The 14,697-nt window shown below is 41.1% G+C and overlaps 1 protein-coding gene across 1 annotated transcript in view; it reads right to left on the bottom strand.

Moving 5' to 3' along the window:
* FAM83B (family with sequence similarity 83 member B) overlaps nt 1-14,265 on the bottom strand; it is a 56,691-nt gene extending 42,426 nt beyond the window's left edge. The window contains exons 1-2 of the mRNA XM_069805975.1: nt 14,030-14,265; nt 8,757-9,260 (exon numbers count right to left, since the gene is read on the bottom strand). Of these exons, the coding sequence (XP_069662076.1) occupies nt 8,757-9,200 (444 nt within the window). The 5' untranslated portion in view covers nt 9,201-9,260; nt 14,030-14,265. The remainder of the gene's footprint in view (nt 1-8,756; nt 9,261-14,029) is intronic.
* Between the last annotated feature and the right edge of the window lie 432 nt (nt 14,266-14,697).

Here is a 14,697-nt window from a genome sequence, read left to right as displayed (position 1 = left end):
ACAGCTGAAAAAGGGCTGTCCCTTAGTGGGCATTTCTTGAGAAAGGTCCCCCATAGAATCAGTAGGCACTTGCTCTTCTTCTGTGCTGGTTATTTCATCTCATCCTCGTTATTATTTCTGGCTTATTGAGCATCAAAAGCCTAGTAGAAAAACACTAACTGCAATACCTTCTGTGGGCTGATGCCACTCAGATTCACCTGAATTAGAAGGTGATGTCTAGTGCTTTACCTGGTGCTTAAGCCATAGAGAGAGTTTATTGAGCTGAAGTGCAGCCCGCTTGGCACAGAGCGCCTGCAGCTCCAGGAAACAGCATGAAAATAAGGCTGAGATGATGTATCTGCCATTTGAACTGAAGGCACACCCATTTGGCTACCTGAACGCACAATCCTGTGCTACTGTTTGAGCCTGACTGCTAGTGGATGAAGCAGATATCAAAGTTTTCTTTTCATCTCTAAGAGATACGGTGCATAACTTCTCATATTATCCTATCACCCATCTTCATCTCTTACAGCAGGTTTGCTGGCAGAAGTGCAAAGGCCTGAGGAGATCTGGTGCTGCAGCTAGCAAAAACCCCCAGATAAAAGATGCACCACAGAAGTTTTCTGAAGGCAGCTTCATGCCCACACACCTTGCTGGGGAGAGCAGGGGTCACTGCAGACCCTGTTTTTGAGGAATCTGTTCTGGTTCCCTCCCATCTTACATCTTCTGGACAGTCAGTGCAAGCTCTCCAGACCAGGAGACAGAACTGGTTAAGATAATCCACTTACTTAGCAAAGGTATGAGAACAGCCCGTGTATGTCTTGAAGATACACCCTCTTTATCTGAAGATAAGAAAGGACTTTGTGCTTTTACAAATATTTTTGAAAAGTAAGCACTACAAAGCTACAGTTCTATACTAATGCAAACTTTTTTGGAGAAGTACCGATGTTCCTCAGAAATTAGTTTTCATAACTATAACACTAAATGCATGACTATGATTTTTTTTATCAACCAGAACCACAGAGACAAGAAAATAAAAGCTTGTTATCTGACCCCTAGTTGCTCTGAGCACTGTTTGCTGATGTATAATACTCTCAGGCTTTTGGTTTATAATTTTATCTCTTTTTGAATTGTGATATATATTAATTTAATGCTTTTGTGGCTTAGTATTCTCATCTATAAAACTGCACACACTTTGGTCATGTTCTTTGATGGCTAGCGATAAAGGAGAGCACATAAATTCTTCATCTACTGTTTATACTGCAGTAGTGGTATGTCTGTACTGGCTGGCACCAATCGGGAAGACTAAGATACCAGTAAACCATACGATATACAGACATGCAGTGAAACATAATTATGTCTACAGCTTCAGAAAACAAACACCCAGGATATGGGAAAAGACGTCAAACAAAGGCAAGGAAAGCAGAGATGGCTAGTTTGGTTGCTTCTACCTCTATATTTATAATGCAAATCACACTACCATAAATTCAACTGCCTTACTGATCAGTGGACTGTATACTGAAAAATTATTAACTTTGTCGATCAAGCAAGCCATAGCCACATCTTGCCATTCTTCAGTTTGAACAGCTCTATTCAGGTGAGTCATTTTATGGGTGTCTGCAGATCCTACTCATGTTGCAAGCTCAATGCCAGTTACACCCTGTTACTGTTGTGATGGCCATTGCTTCTTTCTTCCCAAAGCTAAATTACTGTAGGAATTTAAAGAGTAAAAGCCCTGTGAGATCTCAAGCATGCTGACAGCATTTTTGAAAATGTGGACTTTAACTTTTATTGTACAGAAAAGCACCTCTTTATTAGAAAATGGTTACAGACATACTTTATCAACAGGCTAAACGGAAAGGCGTGATCACACTTGTATCAGTGGCAAAGTCTGCCCTTCTTTTAGAAAGGTAAATACTGAAGTGTACTTTGACTCCTCTATCACCTGTGCTGGAACACTTGCAGTACTCCTCGGGGAAAATAACAGAGCATTAAACAAATTGTTCTGAAATAATTACAAGTGAAGTAGATACTGGTACTCAGATCTGATTTATGAGGAAACTTAATACACATAACTCCGTGGCATTCAATCCCGCTCCTTCAAAACAGAAGAGTGGGAAATTCTGAACTGGCAGCTCTCTTTGGATTTTTGTGCTTTTTGTTTTGCTCCACATCAGCAGTTCTCCACTTCCCATGTAGTTTCTATCACACTGTAACACAAAAATACTGCTGCAGTATTGCAGGTATCTGTATACCAAGGTAGGCTCCTTTAGAATTCTATCACAGATAGTATAATATTTTAGTTTCCAAATTCTGATACATAACAAACAAATTTAAAGTTTAAAATAACCCAAAATGTGTCCCCTATCCCTCAGAGCATCACTGGCTATGTTGGAAAGCTATCAGAGATCAAAAGCTATGCTAAAACTGCAAGAGATCAAAAAAGGCCTATGGCAATATGAATGTGAAGTGATTAAGCCTATAGTTCTTCAGGAAAGATTGTTCCCTGGCTGAAAAAAAATTAGAAAAACTCAGACCTCTTGAGGATAGGAATTCAGAAGAACAAAAATAGCACTTCAACTTTATCAGGGTTTTTTTTTTACAAGCAAGAAGAGGAGAGGGACGAACCCAAATACACTGGACTGGGCACTGAAAGAAACATTCTGCCTGGGCAAAATTATTTGAAATCAACGGTTTGTATTTATAGCATATTTTGACCTATAATTGCTTCAGCATATTCTGGTACAAAGTTACTGTTGAATATGATAAAGAACATTTTAAGCTATTGAATGTGCAAAAAGCGTAAATGACTTTTTAACAGCACTTTTGTTTTGACTGACAAAGATTTATGTCAATGAGAATATTTTAATGAAAAAATATTGCTACAAAGCGTATGTGTATGCTTACTTCAGATATATATATGTGAATGAGACAGACATTAATAATGAAATACAGCTGCCTGTGAGATCTGGCCTTCAATTTTCCCTATTCCATTTTGAAATCCATCATGGAGGTGTGATATTTTGATAACACATTAGCACAGTTGTGACATAAAAATAGCAATACCTATAAATTAGTCAATTACATCTTTTAGTATAAAATAACAGTATCAAAGATGTCAAAACAGCCTTGCAATGCTTTGGCCTGATAGAAATCTATGAGTAAAAACCCACTACAGCTGATTAAAAATTATTTTAACAGGAGGGTTACCAGGAAAAATTGTGGGTTTCATGTTTAGAGCAACTGGGTATAAGAAATACATTTTGCAGAAGTCCCAGGCTGTCCAGATTATAAAAGTGCTTGCAGATGTGTCCCATTGACAGCAGCCCTCTCTGTCTGCATTATAAATGCAGTGCTGTGACTGCTCTGGGATTACCCTTACATGGAGGGGGTGGAAGGGCAGAAGGAGAAGGGGACAGGCAAGTAAAATAGTGTGAAGGCTCCAAAGGCAAACCCAAGCAGCTAAAATACCTGAAATAATTACTTGTTCTGAGCAGATGGCAAAAAATTGATACTGAGTCACACAATAATAGCACCAAGAGCAAGACACATGTCCTCTTCCAACGCGTGGCATGTGCCCTGCATGATTAGAAAAGCTAGGACATGACCTCACTCTCTCTAATAAATCTATCAAAAGCTAAAAATCATGTTTCACCTGGAAACCATACTCATGAGTGCCATGCTGGTTTTCAACCAACAGGAAGTCATTTAACAGAAGGTGAGTGGAAGTGAATGATGAATGCACCCTTCAGTGTAGCAGCTGAACCAAACAACCCCTGCTGAAATCCTTGTGGGGTAGAATATTTTGGCAGGGAAAATGTTGCCTATACATCTTCAGCTGGGAACTGAGTCTTTCTACCTGTTATTCTCACCTTAAAAAACATATCCACTGTTTATCAGACACTCTACAGATAACACAGAAAACTTTTGAGTGTGATGACTATTTCATTTATCTATTCTCTCTCCTTCAGCAGATTGCTCTAGCTTTTATGAACAAAAAACTGCAGCCCCTCTCTCATCTGGTTGGACTGTTGCAATTAATAAGCTAAGACAAGCATTGCCACAAGCACGATTCATTATCATTGTTCCAGTCTGCGTTCAAATTATTTTTAAAATAGTTGGCAAAGAGTATTGTTGAGAGAGTAAAAAAAGATTGCTCAACACACCCATATTCTACAAGTTTCTTTCTGTATAAAAACATCACTCTTCATATAGGCATGTAAAGAATTTGACTTTCTTTCATACTAGACTGCAGCCAGTACTAGACTATTATTATGGTATTATACACACGACCAAATGAGATCAATAGTGAATAACCATTTTTTCTGTAATACACAACCTCTCACTCTTGCCTGAAACAAAACAAAACAAAACAACCCAACCCCAAACTATAAGAAAATATTTTCCGTTTTATATGATTCTAATATGAGTCAACTGTTTTTGTTTATTTGACTAGGTCCAGTGCTCTAGAAGACAACACAGGCATTAGATTTTGTACATAACTCACTCTCACAAGAATTCAAAGAAAGTCCTTTTTGACTTACTAAGGGCCTACCTACAGTGGGTCTGGTAAGACTTAATAACAAGTTGCACTTGTTTACAGTGTAACATAATTCTTTCCCAAGGGTCCAAGTTTTGCAACCCTTTCTCACATTAAGAAGCCCAATCATGAGTAATTCAGCAAAAACAACTGCCTTTTTTTATTTTCCAAAATGGTAACACGCATCTAAATTTCTATTTAAGCTTCTAAACAATTAACTTTTAAAAAAAGTCTTACAACTATCACTGATTTTACGAACCCAAGCTTAAGAGTGCTAGTCTATTTGAGTAAAATAAAATCAGTGAAAAGTACTGCATATTTATTGAATAGCATGCAACTTCATACATTCCATCAGAAATCCCAAAAGTATGTCAGGGAAGTCCTTCAGTGTTTTCTGTCTTGTGCTGCAAACCAGAAATCCTTGAGTTGTCTAAACAACATGGTTCTTTAAACAACAGGTTTGAATTCTCTCCAGGAAGAGCTGATCCTTATTTGGATATCAATCTAAAAGACTTAGAGCTATACATTCTCTCTAAAACTGTGTAGGAATGTCTCAGTGGTGGAGAGAGGAATCCAGTTAATGAAGTAAGAGAAAAACACACTGCCAGAAGGACCCTTTGGTGCTCTGTCCTGTCCTTTCCCTCTTGCCTCACCCTGTCAATCACGCCTGAGAAGATAGTATGAGCTGTTTCTTGCACACATGTACAACCCTCATAACAGACGGTTTTGAGGCAACTCTTAGGACAAGTCATACAGGGAGAAGACGCTTCATTACTGAAGTCTCTGTGTTACTTTATAGCAAGAGAAGGAAGTTTCACGCTAACCTGACACAGATGAGTAATCATCTTGATACCATTTCCCAGATGAATAATCTCAGGAAAAACTACTAAACACTATCAGTTGTGGTTCAGACAGCCCAGCCGGGATGAGTCAGTCTGTAGGAGCACCTGAAGCTTCAGAGAAGCCGGAAACCTGCCAATGATTAAAGGTAGAAGCCTCCAAAACACACGAGAAATAAGGCCACCGGCTTGTTTGCAGAAGTCCATCCATCATTAAGGTCAGACAGACCTTGCAGTGCTTTCTTCCCCACACGGTTATATCAACATCTAAAAAAGACTCGTGTCTCCCCAGTTGTTTGGCAGCCACGCCAAACAGCTCCGTGTATGAACACAGTATTGTATTGACAGAGGAGGGTTGCTGGCAAGCTCTATCATTTGGAGGTGAGGTCTAGTTACACCAACAGTAAACTCATTTTGTTGACATGTTAGGTTTGACCTAAGGCACTCTGCTAACATCACACCTGTCCCTCAGAAGGGCTGTAGTATAGACTGCAATGTAAAGCCGTCCCATGTACAATACATTTCCCCTGCTCTAACATAAGTTCAGAAACATATCACAAGCATGGTTTCATCTCTTTGAAATGGTTAGCTCATTTTTCTAGTATTTAAAAATATTGATCCTTCATGTAAGAAAAACTCCTTTATTATATTGCCTGTACTTACCATGAAGGTGATGTGCATAATTTTTATGCAGATTATGCATTTAAGAAACACGTAAGTGACAAGATTTTCTTACGACACTTTTTCATAGTCACTGTTTTTAGTCTAGTGTTGCATAGCCTTACAAATGATTTTCCTCTTTAGTCAGGAAAAACCACTGTCAGCAAGCAAGTTGCTTAATGTTCTTTACAACATCTCTTCTTAAGGTCAAAATTAACATATGTAATGATCATTTTAAGGAGTGACACTGTGATGCATCAAGCATGAAAGAGGTCAAGAGTAAGTCCACTAATAATGTCATCTTATCCTTCTATATCTCCAAATACTCAAAAGAATCTAGGTTGCAACTGGCTCATTCTCCTTCATGAATTTTTGGGCTAGTATATACATATAAATATATAGAATGGGTTCCTTCATGGGGTGAATCAGTGCAGAAACATTCTCTGCCTTGCCCTTATAGGAGCTGGTTTCCTACTGCACCAAGTGTTCACGTAGCCCAAGGAAATCAGTGCCTGAACTCAGGCACTCAGGTTTGGTGCTTAAAGTTAGGTGGTATGAATATGCCCACCTCCAACAGTCTGTTTATTTTCCCACAGAAGTTTGCTGAAATTCCCACAGATTTTGCTTAGAGCTGTATTGGTTTAATGTGATTTGCTGAAGAACTTGTTTATTCTTTACAAGTTTCTGTTTTTCATGTATAACCTTTTCCTATTTCCTTTGAATATTCTCGCAAGACTACACATCTCCACTACTGTATAACAAAGAATGCTGTTTAATATAACTATATTTTTATAAGTGGCTTAGGACAAGTAGGTTAGCCTATTTACAAAGTGTTTGCCTACTGTAAGCATGTTTTAAATACCTTACTTTACCTTACTTAGAAATCCTTTAAACTTTTCTATGCCTCTGCAGACAGAAGAGACTGAACAACACTTTGCCTTTTGGATTTAATTGCTGCTTCCTGAAGCGACCAACCCATATCACTGTATCAAAAGTGTTATGGCTGTTGCTGTTTAGGTTGTGCTGATCAACTGAACAAACCTTTCAGCTGTCAGATTTGACAGTGACATGTACATAACATCCTCTTTATAAAGTGGAAGCACTACAAACACATTGGAGAACCAATATACTATGCACTCAACCTTTTTCTGAAGAGGGGTAAGAATTGGATCTAATTTTTCTCCACAGCTGCATTCAAAGGAGGCATACTCCTTACAATGGCATTTTACAAGGCAGCACCACCAGCTAAGAGAGCCATCAGAAAGGGACTGGATTGCATGCAGCCAGCTAGCTAGGCACAAAAAGCATGGCAACTAACGGGAAGCAGCCTTTCTTCGTGGCGTATCAAGACCTTGTACCAAAACTGAACCAGTCTTGGCAATAGAGTTTCTGTGGTTTCCCATACAGTGGATACATTGGTAGCTCAGGAGCTGCAGTTGAAAAAGATCGGAGAGTATTCTGGGCAAGCCACGGTCAAGCTTCACTACATACAAAAGCAGAAAATACCAAATCTCACTCTGAAAGGGACAAAGAGGTAGAGAAGTAATTAAGTCTCCTCTTCCTTGAGCATACAGTCATTCTAGACTGTAAACTGCAAGATAAAAGGCCTAGTGATAACTCTATTATGCCAACAAATTATATGCTTTACTTAAATAAAGGAGAGACATTGTAAAAAGATGTTGTCCTTCCCTTCCCCGCCTTTTTCAGTCCATTTCTATTGCACACGTTTACATGCACATTTCAGGCACTGAAGCATTTACGGATGCACTCAAGCTAGAACCCATCCTACCAATTTGAAGCCCATAGAGTCATGCAGAACGCAATTTATTTCACGAGGAAGAAAGGGGAGTGCGATGTACTTGCTAGGAATACTTCTGAAACCTTGTCACATCTGTTTAAAGAGGTAACGTGGCCCAGGGTCAAACAGACTGCATGCTAATACATTTTTGGTGTTTTTTTAAAATTGACACTGGAAAGCAAAAGGTGGTTTATACATACAGCACCCCCTACACTGAGGTGTAAGCTGGGTGTGCCTTATGAAACTCAAGATGCAAGTGCCCTTAAGTGGAGACAAGTACATTTGCAGAAGTGTCCACATTTCTTATAAATTAGTCATTAGTCAGAAATTAAGGTAAGTACCCAACTAAAATCTATTTTCTTGTTGCCTAAGCTGCCTAAGCCTCTTTTTTTTTTTTTTTTTATTCTGAGCTCTCTTTAATACTTTCTGACTAATTTCTGCAAGGACAGTTGACATGCAAAATCACAAAACCTGAGACTGTCAAGGTACATGAGTCAGATGTACACCAAGGTGTTATTTTGTTGTAACAGCTGTCTACCGTGCCAAATCGATGCATGTTTCCACTGACACAAAAGAGAAACCTTAGGATATATCCTCAAGTTAGACAGAATTGTATCACTTGAGGTATGTTCAACTGAGGTCAAAGAAAAGGTGTGCTGATTATCTACAAATTTCTCATGGACTGGTCAGCATTACAATAAAATGGTAATTATGCTTCATTAATCCATCCAATTAATTCCTGGTCCCTTGTAAATAAGGTTAATAACATTGGTGCATGTGATATCAATGGACTGATCTCAGTCTGTGGAAAACCTTTCCATCTGAATTGTTAGCAGCCAGACTGTTTTTTCCTGCCAGAAGAAAAAAAAAGCCTCTAGTAAAACACCAACTAGACTATTATTGCCACACTTTTCTTTTCAATAATATTTTTCATGTTTACCTTTCTTGCATCTCGTATCATCTTCCGAATAGTTTCCTTTATCGTGTAAGGCTGTGCTCGTGGTGGATGAAAAAGCAGATCAATATTTGTGCCACCAGAAATTCCAGGCATCAGGTAGGGCCAACCTAAGTCAAGATTTGGAGCTTCCACATCTGATTCAATAGGCCAGTATGTTCCCGAGGAAGAGGTGTCATCAATGGCATTGTTAGAGGAATAAATTGTGTTTTGGGGAAGTTTGTGAACGTTGTTCAAAATATAATCAATTTCCTCATCGGCTAGGAATTCTGAGCATCTCTCTTTGGAAAGAAATTCTTTGTAGGCTTCTAAACCTCCTTCAATTAGAGCATCAATAGCTACTCGGTACCATTCCTTGTAATGAGGTTCAATATAGTTGTCTGGTCTGCATTCATCATGTAAGGACGATAGCAAAGATGAAGTTTCCATTTTCACATATATTTTGTATAAAGTCTCTTAAACTTCCATTCGTGAGCTGATGAAATGTATCTGTAAAGAGAGAAAAGTAAGAAAACAATATTTCTAGAGATCTATGACATGCACACAGATTTTATTCAAAATACTTTTCTGGTAATGTTGCTCTAAGTTTTTCTAGCACCTTCCAAGAATTTAAAAATGTTCTGAAAAGGCTCAGGGATTAATATTGTCAAATGAATATTAAAGAGCTAGATAAAGAGTTTCTTCTACATATGACAAAAGTAAACACATAATTAAGTGATTTGATGAAGTTCTTATTTTAAAAGCTACAGCAGAGCTCATAATACACTGAAGATCTGTACCAATAACACCAATAGATACCCAATGTATGCTCCAATACACTACCGTAGGTTGTGTTTAGAAACTCTATAACAACTGACAGAGCCGTGTTCAGAGAAACACTTCAGAAACCCATTGATTTCCTACTTTTTGATGCATTAATCTTTCTCTGCAGCACATTCCTTTTCTCCGACTTCTTTGAAACCACAGTAATTCAGGTCCTTCTCCTTATCTATCTGTTCTCCCATGCTGATCTAATCCATTTTGTTGCTCCGAAGCAGGACCAGCCTACCTTATTTCAGTGAGTTATGAGGAACTCCAGAAAGATTTCTCCTCCCACATCTGGGATCAAACTCTGAATCAGCAATCTGATGTCTAGTTTCCACCCTGCTCATTCCTTCTGCCAAAAGGAGCGGCTGCTTTAATCTTACCTTTTTTTTTTTCCCCAAAAAACATTAATAATAAATTGTTTACTGCTGCTGATTTATAAATTCATTCTTGCCATCTTTTTACTTCATTTAATAAGAGCTGAGAGGGTTGGTTTCTGCTGTGACAATTTGGGATTTAAGGTAGAGAGAGGACAAATGGCCAATGTTTCTTCCTTCACGTTTGTGCAAGCCTACAGGACTCCAGCAACTCCTCCAGCAACTCTAACGTTCGCCTAAAACCTAAACTGCAATGAATTTCTGCACTGGACTGGTTAGCCACAAAAAAAAAAAAGGTGGGGAGGCAGGGAGCAGGCAGGATTTTCATGAGAGAGCCATGAGCATGAGATACATGGTAGCACTGTTTCATCTTTCAGGGCTAGGGCATGAAGCTTAAGAGAAAGACAGAAGTAGGAAGGACATCCAATGAAGGCAGAATAGTTACAAAAAGCATATAAAAAGTATAGCTTGAAAGTTAACACTGGGTTTCCCTACAAGCCTAATTAATAGTATAGCAGTATAACAGCAAGGAATAGTCATGTGGAGTTCTGATTTCATTTACTGGCATATAAACATAACACAATTCTCTCTTCACATCAAGACCTTTCAGATATTTTTGCCAACAGTGCATTTGCTTTCCACTGTCTGCTGGGAACAGTTTAAACCTTCTTGAAAGGAAATGTAAATTATCTACATTAACCTAAAGGAATGAAAATCAGAATCTCCATACACTACTGATACTCCAAAGTCCAATTAAATGTTCAATTAAACCAAGATTTCTGAGGAACTTGGGAAGTCTGAGGTTAAAAAATAGACCAAGAAAGAAAAATCCAGATCTGAGGCTGGCATCAGCATGTCATATGAAATAATTCCATTTGAATCCTGTCTCTCAGCCAGGTAGCAGGGTAGATCTTCCCAGATAGGATTGCTTTCGAGCCTGGGGGAAGGGAGTGTTTCTGGCTGCTTCCAGAGTAGCTCTTTGTGGTGAACTGGAAAGCAGCAAGCGAAAGGGCTCTGACTGCTCTCCCCCGACTGAGAATTACGTGTATTCCTGTGACAGACATCCAAGGCTTCATTCTACACTGCTCTCACAGGTAGAAATAAAACGTTATAGAATAGCAGTGATACCATTTCACTTTGCCCGGATGCAGATACAGCCTGAGGTGTAAGGAGACGGAGAACCAAGCACGCGGTACAGCCGAGACAGACTGATTCAAAGGGCAAACTCTTACAATCTTGTAAAATTAAAACTTTTGCATCAGTGTCCCATGGAAGCCAATCATCTGGAACAGGTTTTCAAGACATTTTAGATGAAGAACGAAAAACTACCGAGAGTTCAAAATGCAGAGTTACTCAGCTGAGTTGTCCTGAAGAGTCTGAACACTAATGCAGGTGACTTTACTGAGAATCTAATACAACCCTCTCATAGGGCCCTCCAGGACAAGTAACTCTCTAAACAGTGTAATAAAACAGTCAGTCTTATTATGACATTTAAGGCTAAGTCTGATTTTACAAAGGCAAATGAAAGATATTTCTAAAATTCTTATTACTTTGTAATGGATATACTTCTAAAATAGGAATTCTGCCACTGATTTCGTATATACAGTTGAGAAAGACCTAAGTGTTTATTTCAAAAGCTTGTCTAAATCCCTTTTTTCTTCTCACTCTTTCCTTTGAAAATAATATAAGGGAACAGGACTATACTTAATATGTTAATTTGTGCAATATAAAATACTGAATGTTATGAACAAATAAAAGGGAAAAAATGATTGCGTGTGTGTGCTGGCTCACGTGTGTTTTTTGTTTGGTTTGGTTCTTTTGATTTGTTTTTTGTAATAGTATAGTATATTGTTTGACTTTTCATTGAAAACAATGAATTAATCAATTGTGGCATAGGTCAAATGCAGTAACTTATGCTCAGACTTATGCTGAAAGCAGGGTATAAATATACCATAATCTTGGAAAGGTGAGACTTCTAGTGCAGTGTCTTCCAAACTAGGATAGTTACATCTTTGATGTTGATCTTTGATTTACAAGTGTTGTTTATAAAAGAAGCTTAAAGCAGTGCACATTTATTTAAGAAAGTAGATGTAAAATCTGTCAGCATGGAAATAAATCACAGAACAGATGAGACAAATGAGAAAATTCTAATTCTGGTTTTTGGAATGAAGGACATCAGCATGCCATACATTCATGAGAAGAAACAGAAGAAAACTCCCAAATCAAAATGACGGCTTCATGTCTATTTGACAAAAGCTCTAGATGTCTTGACGCAGGTGTTTTCCTCCTTAGAAGGTAAGAGCTATTTTGTAGGAAATGTACCTATGAAACCAATATAATTTTGGATGGAGAGGCAGAGGTTTAGACAAAATTCTAAAATAAACATTTTTGTGTCTTCTTCAACCATGTATAATGATTTCAGCATAATCAACCTGATTCTTCAAAGATCCTACTCAGGTCAATAATTCTATTAGCGAGGTTGTGCAGAATGAGGCCCATCTCTGGAGGCTTCCAGAGCTTTATCAGACTTCATGTACATGATTACAAATTTTACCAGTGCCAGGAAAGCTGTTGTTCATCCTCTGAGAAATAACCTTGGCTGTTAATCCCAGCCCAGCATATCAGCCGTCTTCGCTGCTTGGACACAGGTATCAATTATTTCAAGCTTTTTTATTAAGTGCCATTAATAGGCTTAAATTGAATTTAAACTCCAATGCAGCTGCTAAAACTGAATCTTATGCTGCAGAACAAAAATTCTGAATCCTGCACTGATGTGATCATCTTGTCCTTCTATGAGCAACATGCTCGGACCTTTCCAGTGCCATTATCAGGAACCCAGCAAGAAGAGAGCTTTTTCTTTGAAAGAAAAGTAAATGTGCCTTTCTGCAGAAAGATACAGAGAGTATCCCAGCTTCCACAAAAGCACCAGATGAGAAATGCCCACTGAAGAAAATGATGCAACATTCTGCGGTGGTTCCAGGAGCACAGTCCTCCAGGCTAGAGCTAAAGACAAGCAACTTCCCTGCCTTACTAATATTCTCAGGATTTGAAAAATTTCCTATTCAGCAACTTGGGGGAGCAGCTCTAACCTCAGGCTCGTTCAGCTGGTCCTTGGCAAGGCCCTGGCCATGATGCTCTCTCCTCGGGATGTCCTTATCTCTTTCCCAAAGGAAATGTGACGGCTTTGATAGTTTCTGCATGAAGTTTCAACCTTGCCACCTCAGTCAGGGGAAACTTAAACCACGGGAACATCTTGTCGCAAGCCCCTCTCTCAGGTATCGTTTTCGGGGCATCCACCCGAGCTCTCTGCTGAGGACCCTCCCCACCGCTTAAGGGCCCAGCGTGACCAGCCTTTAACAGAATAAAGAGGCATTTTACGACAGCTGCCTTCCACCAACCCTCTGTATGAAGGAACTGTATCAAGAATAAACGATAATCGCCTACATTAAGCAGTGACAGGCAGTTATTTCATTATTAATGAAATTACAGTATTTTCCGTGGATGCAAAAGGCATCGAATTCAAGTGAAAAACAGCACCGCAAGCGCTCCTGCTTCTTTCTCTCTCTTTTTTTTTTTTTTTTTATTTTTTTTCCTTTTTAAACCAGAAAGTTAACTTTTCAGGCAAAACGGCGGGAACCAGCCGGCACCGCCACATGCTTGGGGGACACGCCTCAGCCCTGAGGACACCGCGCGTGGGTCACCGCCGGCCACGCCGGGGGCCCACAGCTCCCCGCGGGACCCCGGTCCCGCAGAAGCGGGGGGGGGGGGGGGGCGGGTTGCGCGACGCGGCCCCGCGAGGGAGCCCGCGCCCCTCCCCCCCCCCCCGCCCGCTCCCCTCAGGTGCCCGCGGCCGCCGCCGCCGCCTCCATTTCGCGATCCCCGCGCCCCCGTCTCACAGGCCCCGCGGTTTTGGCGGGGCGGGGGGGCGGCTGCCTCACCCTCCCCGTCGAGAGCGCGGGGGTCGGCGGGGGTAGAGCCGTCCCCGGTGCCGGTGCCGGTCCCGGGGGGAGGAGACAGAAGGGAAACCCACTCACTGCGCCGGTGCCCCGCGGTGTGTGTGGGGGGGGGGGGTCTCACCTCCGGAGCGGTTCGATCCGGCTGCTTGCGATCGCGGCGGCGAGTCAAGGCGGCGCAGGGCTCATCGCAGGTTACTTCCCGTCTCTCTCAGGCGCGGTGGGTGTGGAAACCAGTTACAACATGTCAGGACGGTGTCGCACCTAAACCCGCCGCCGCGGGAGCGGGGCGAGGACTTGTCTGAACTGGGGAAGCCCGGCCCTCGCGTGGAGTGAAGGGCACCGCGTTCCCAGGGGCGCGGCGGGGCCCCCCCGGCCCGGCCCGGTCCACGCACATCGGTGGCCCCCGGCTGCGGGGCGTGCGTGTGCGCGAGAGATGAAAACTCCAAGCAAACGTTGGCTTGAAGAAGAAAAATAAACCCGTCAGCCTCGAGTCACGGTTTCCAGGTTGACTCCTGGGGAGCGATACCCGTTGGAGACCTTTAAATTAGGTTATGTGGGTTGAGCCCCCTCTCCGTAGCTCAGCTGCTTTAAAATGTTCTTCTTTCCCTCGTCGTGTCTCAGTTTTAGAGGAACAGACCCGAAGGCAGAGCCCCCAGCCAGGCCTTCCTGCAGCCGGCGTCGTCCTCCTCACTTGGCGCAGGGTGGGCACACCAGCGTGACGATCCCACGCGTGGAAACGCCGGAGAGCCCTCTCTGGAAGGCCCTTCCAAAACGCGGTCATCTTTTTTA

Source organism: Haliaeetus albicilla, chromosome 18, assembly GCF_947461875.1.
Source record: "Haliaeetus albicilla chromosome 18, bHalAlb1.1, whole genome shotgun sequence".
NCBI classification, from domain to species: domain Eukaryota; kingdom Metazoa; phylum Chordata; class Aves; order Accipitriformes; family Accipitridae; genus Haliaeetus; species Haliaeetus albicilla.
This window is presented reverse-complemented; position numbering and strand designations above follow the sequence as displayed.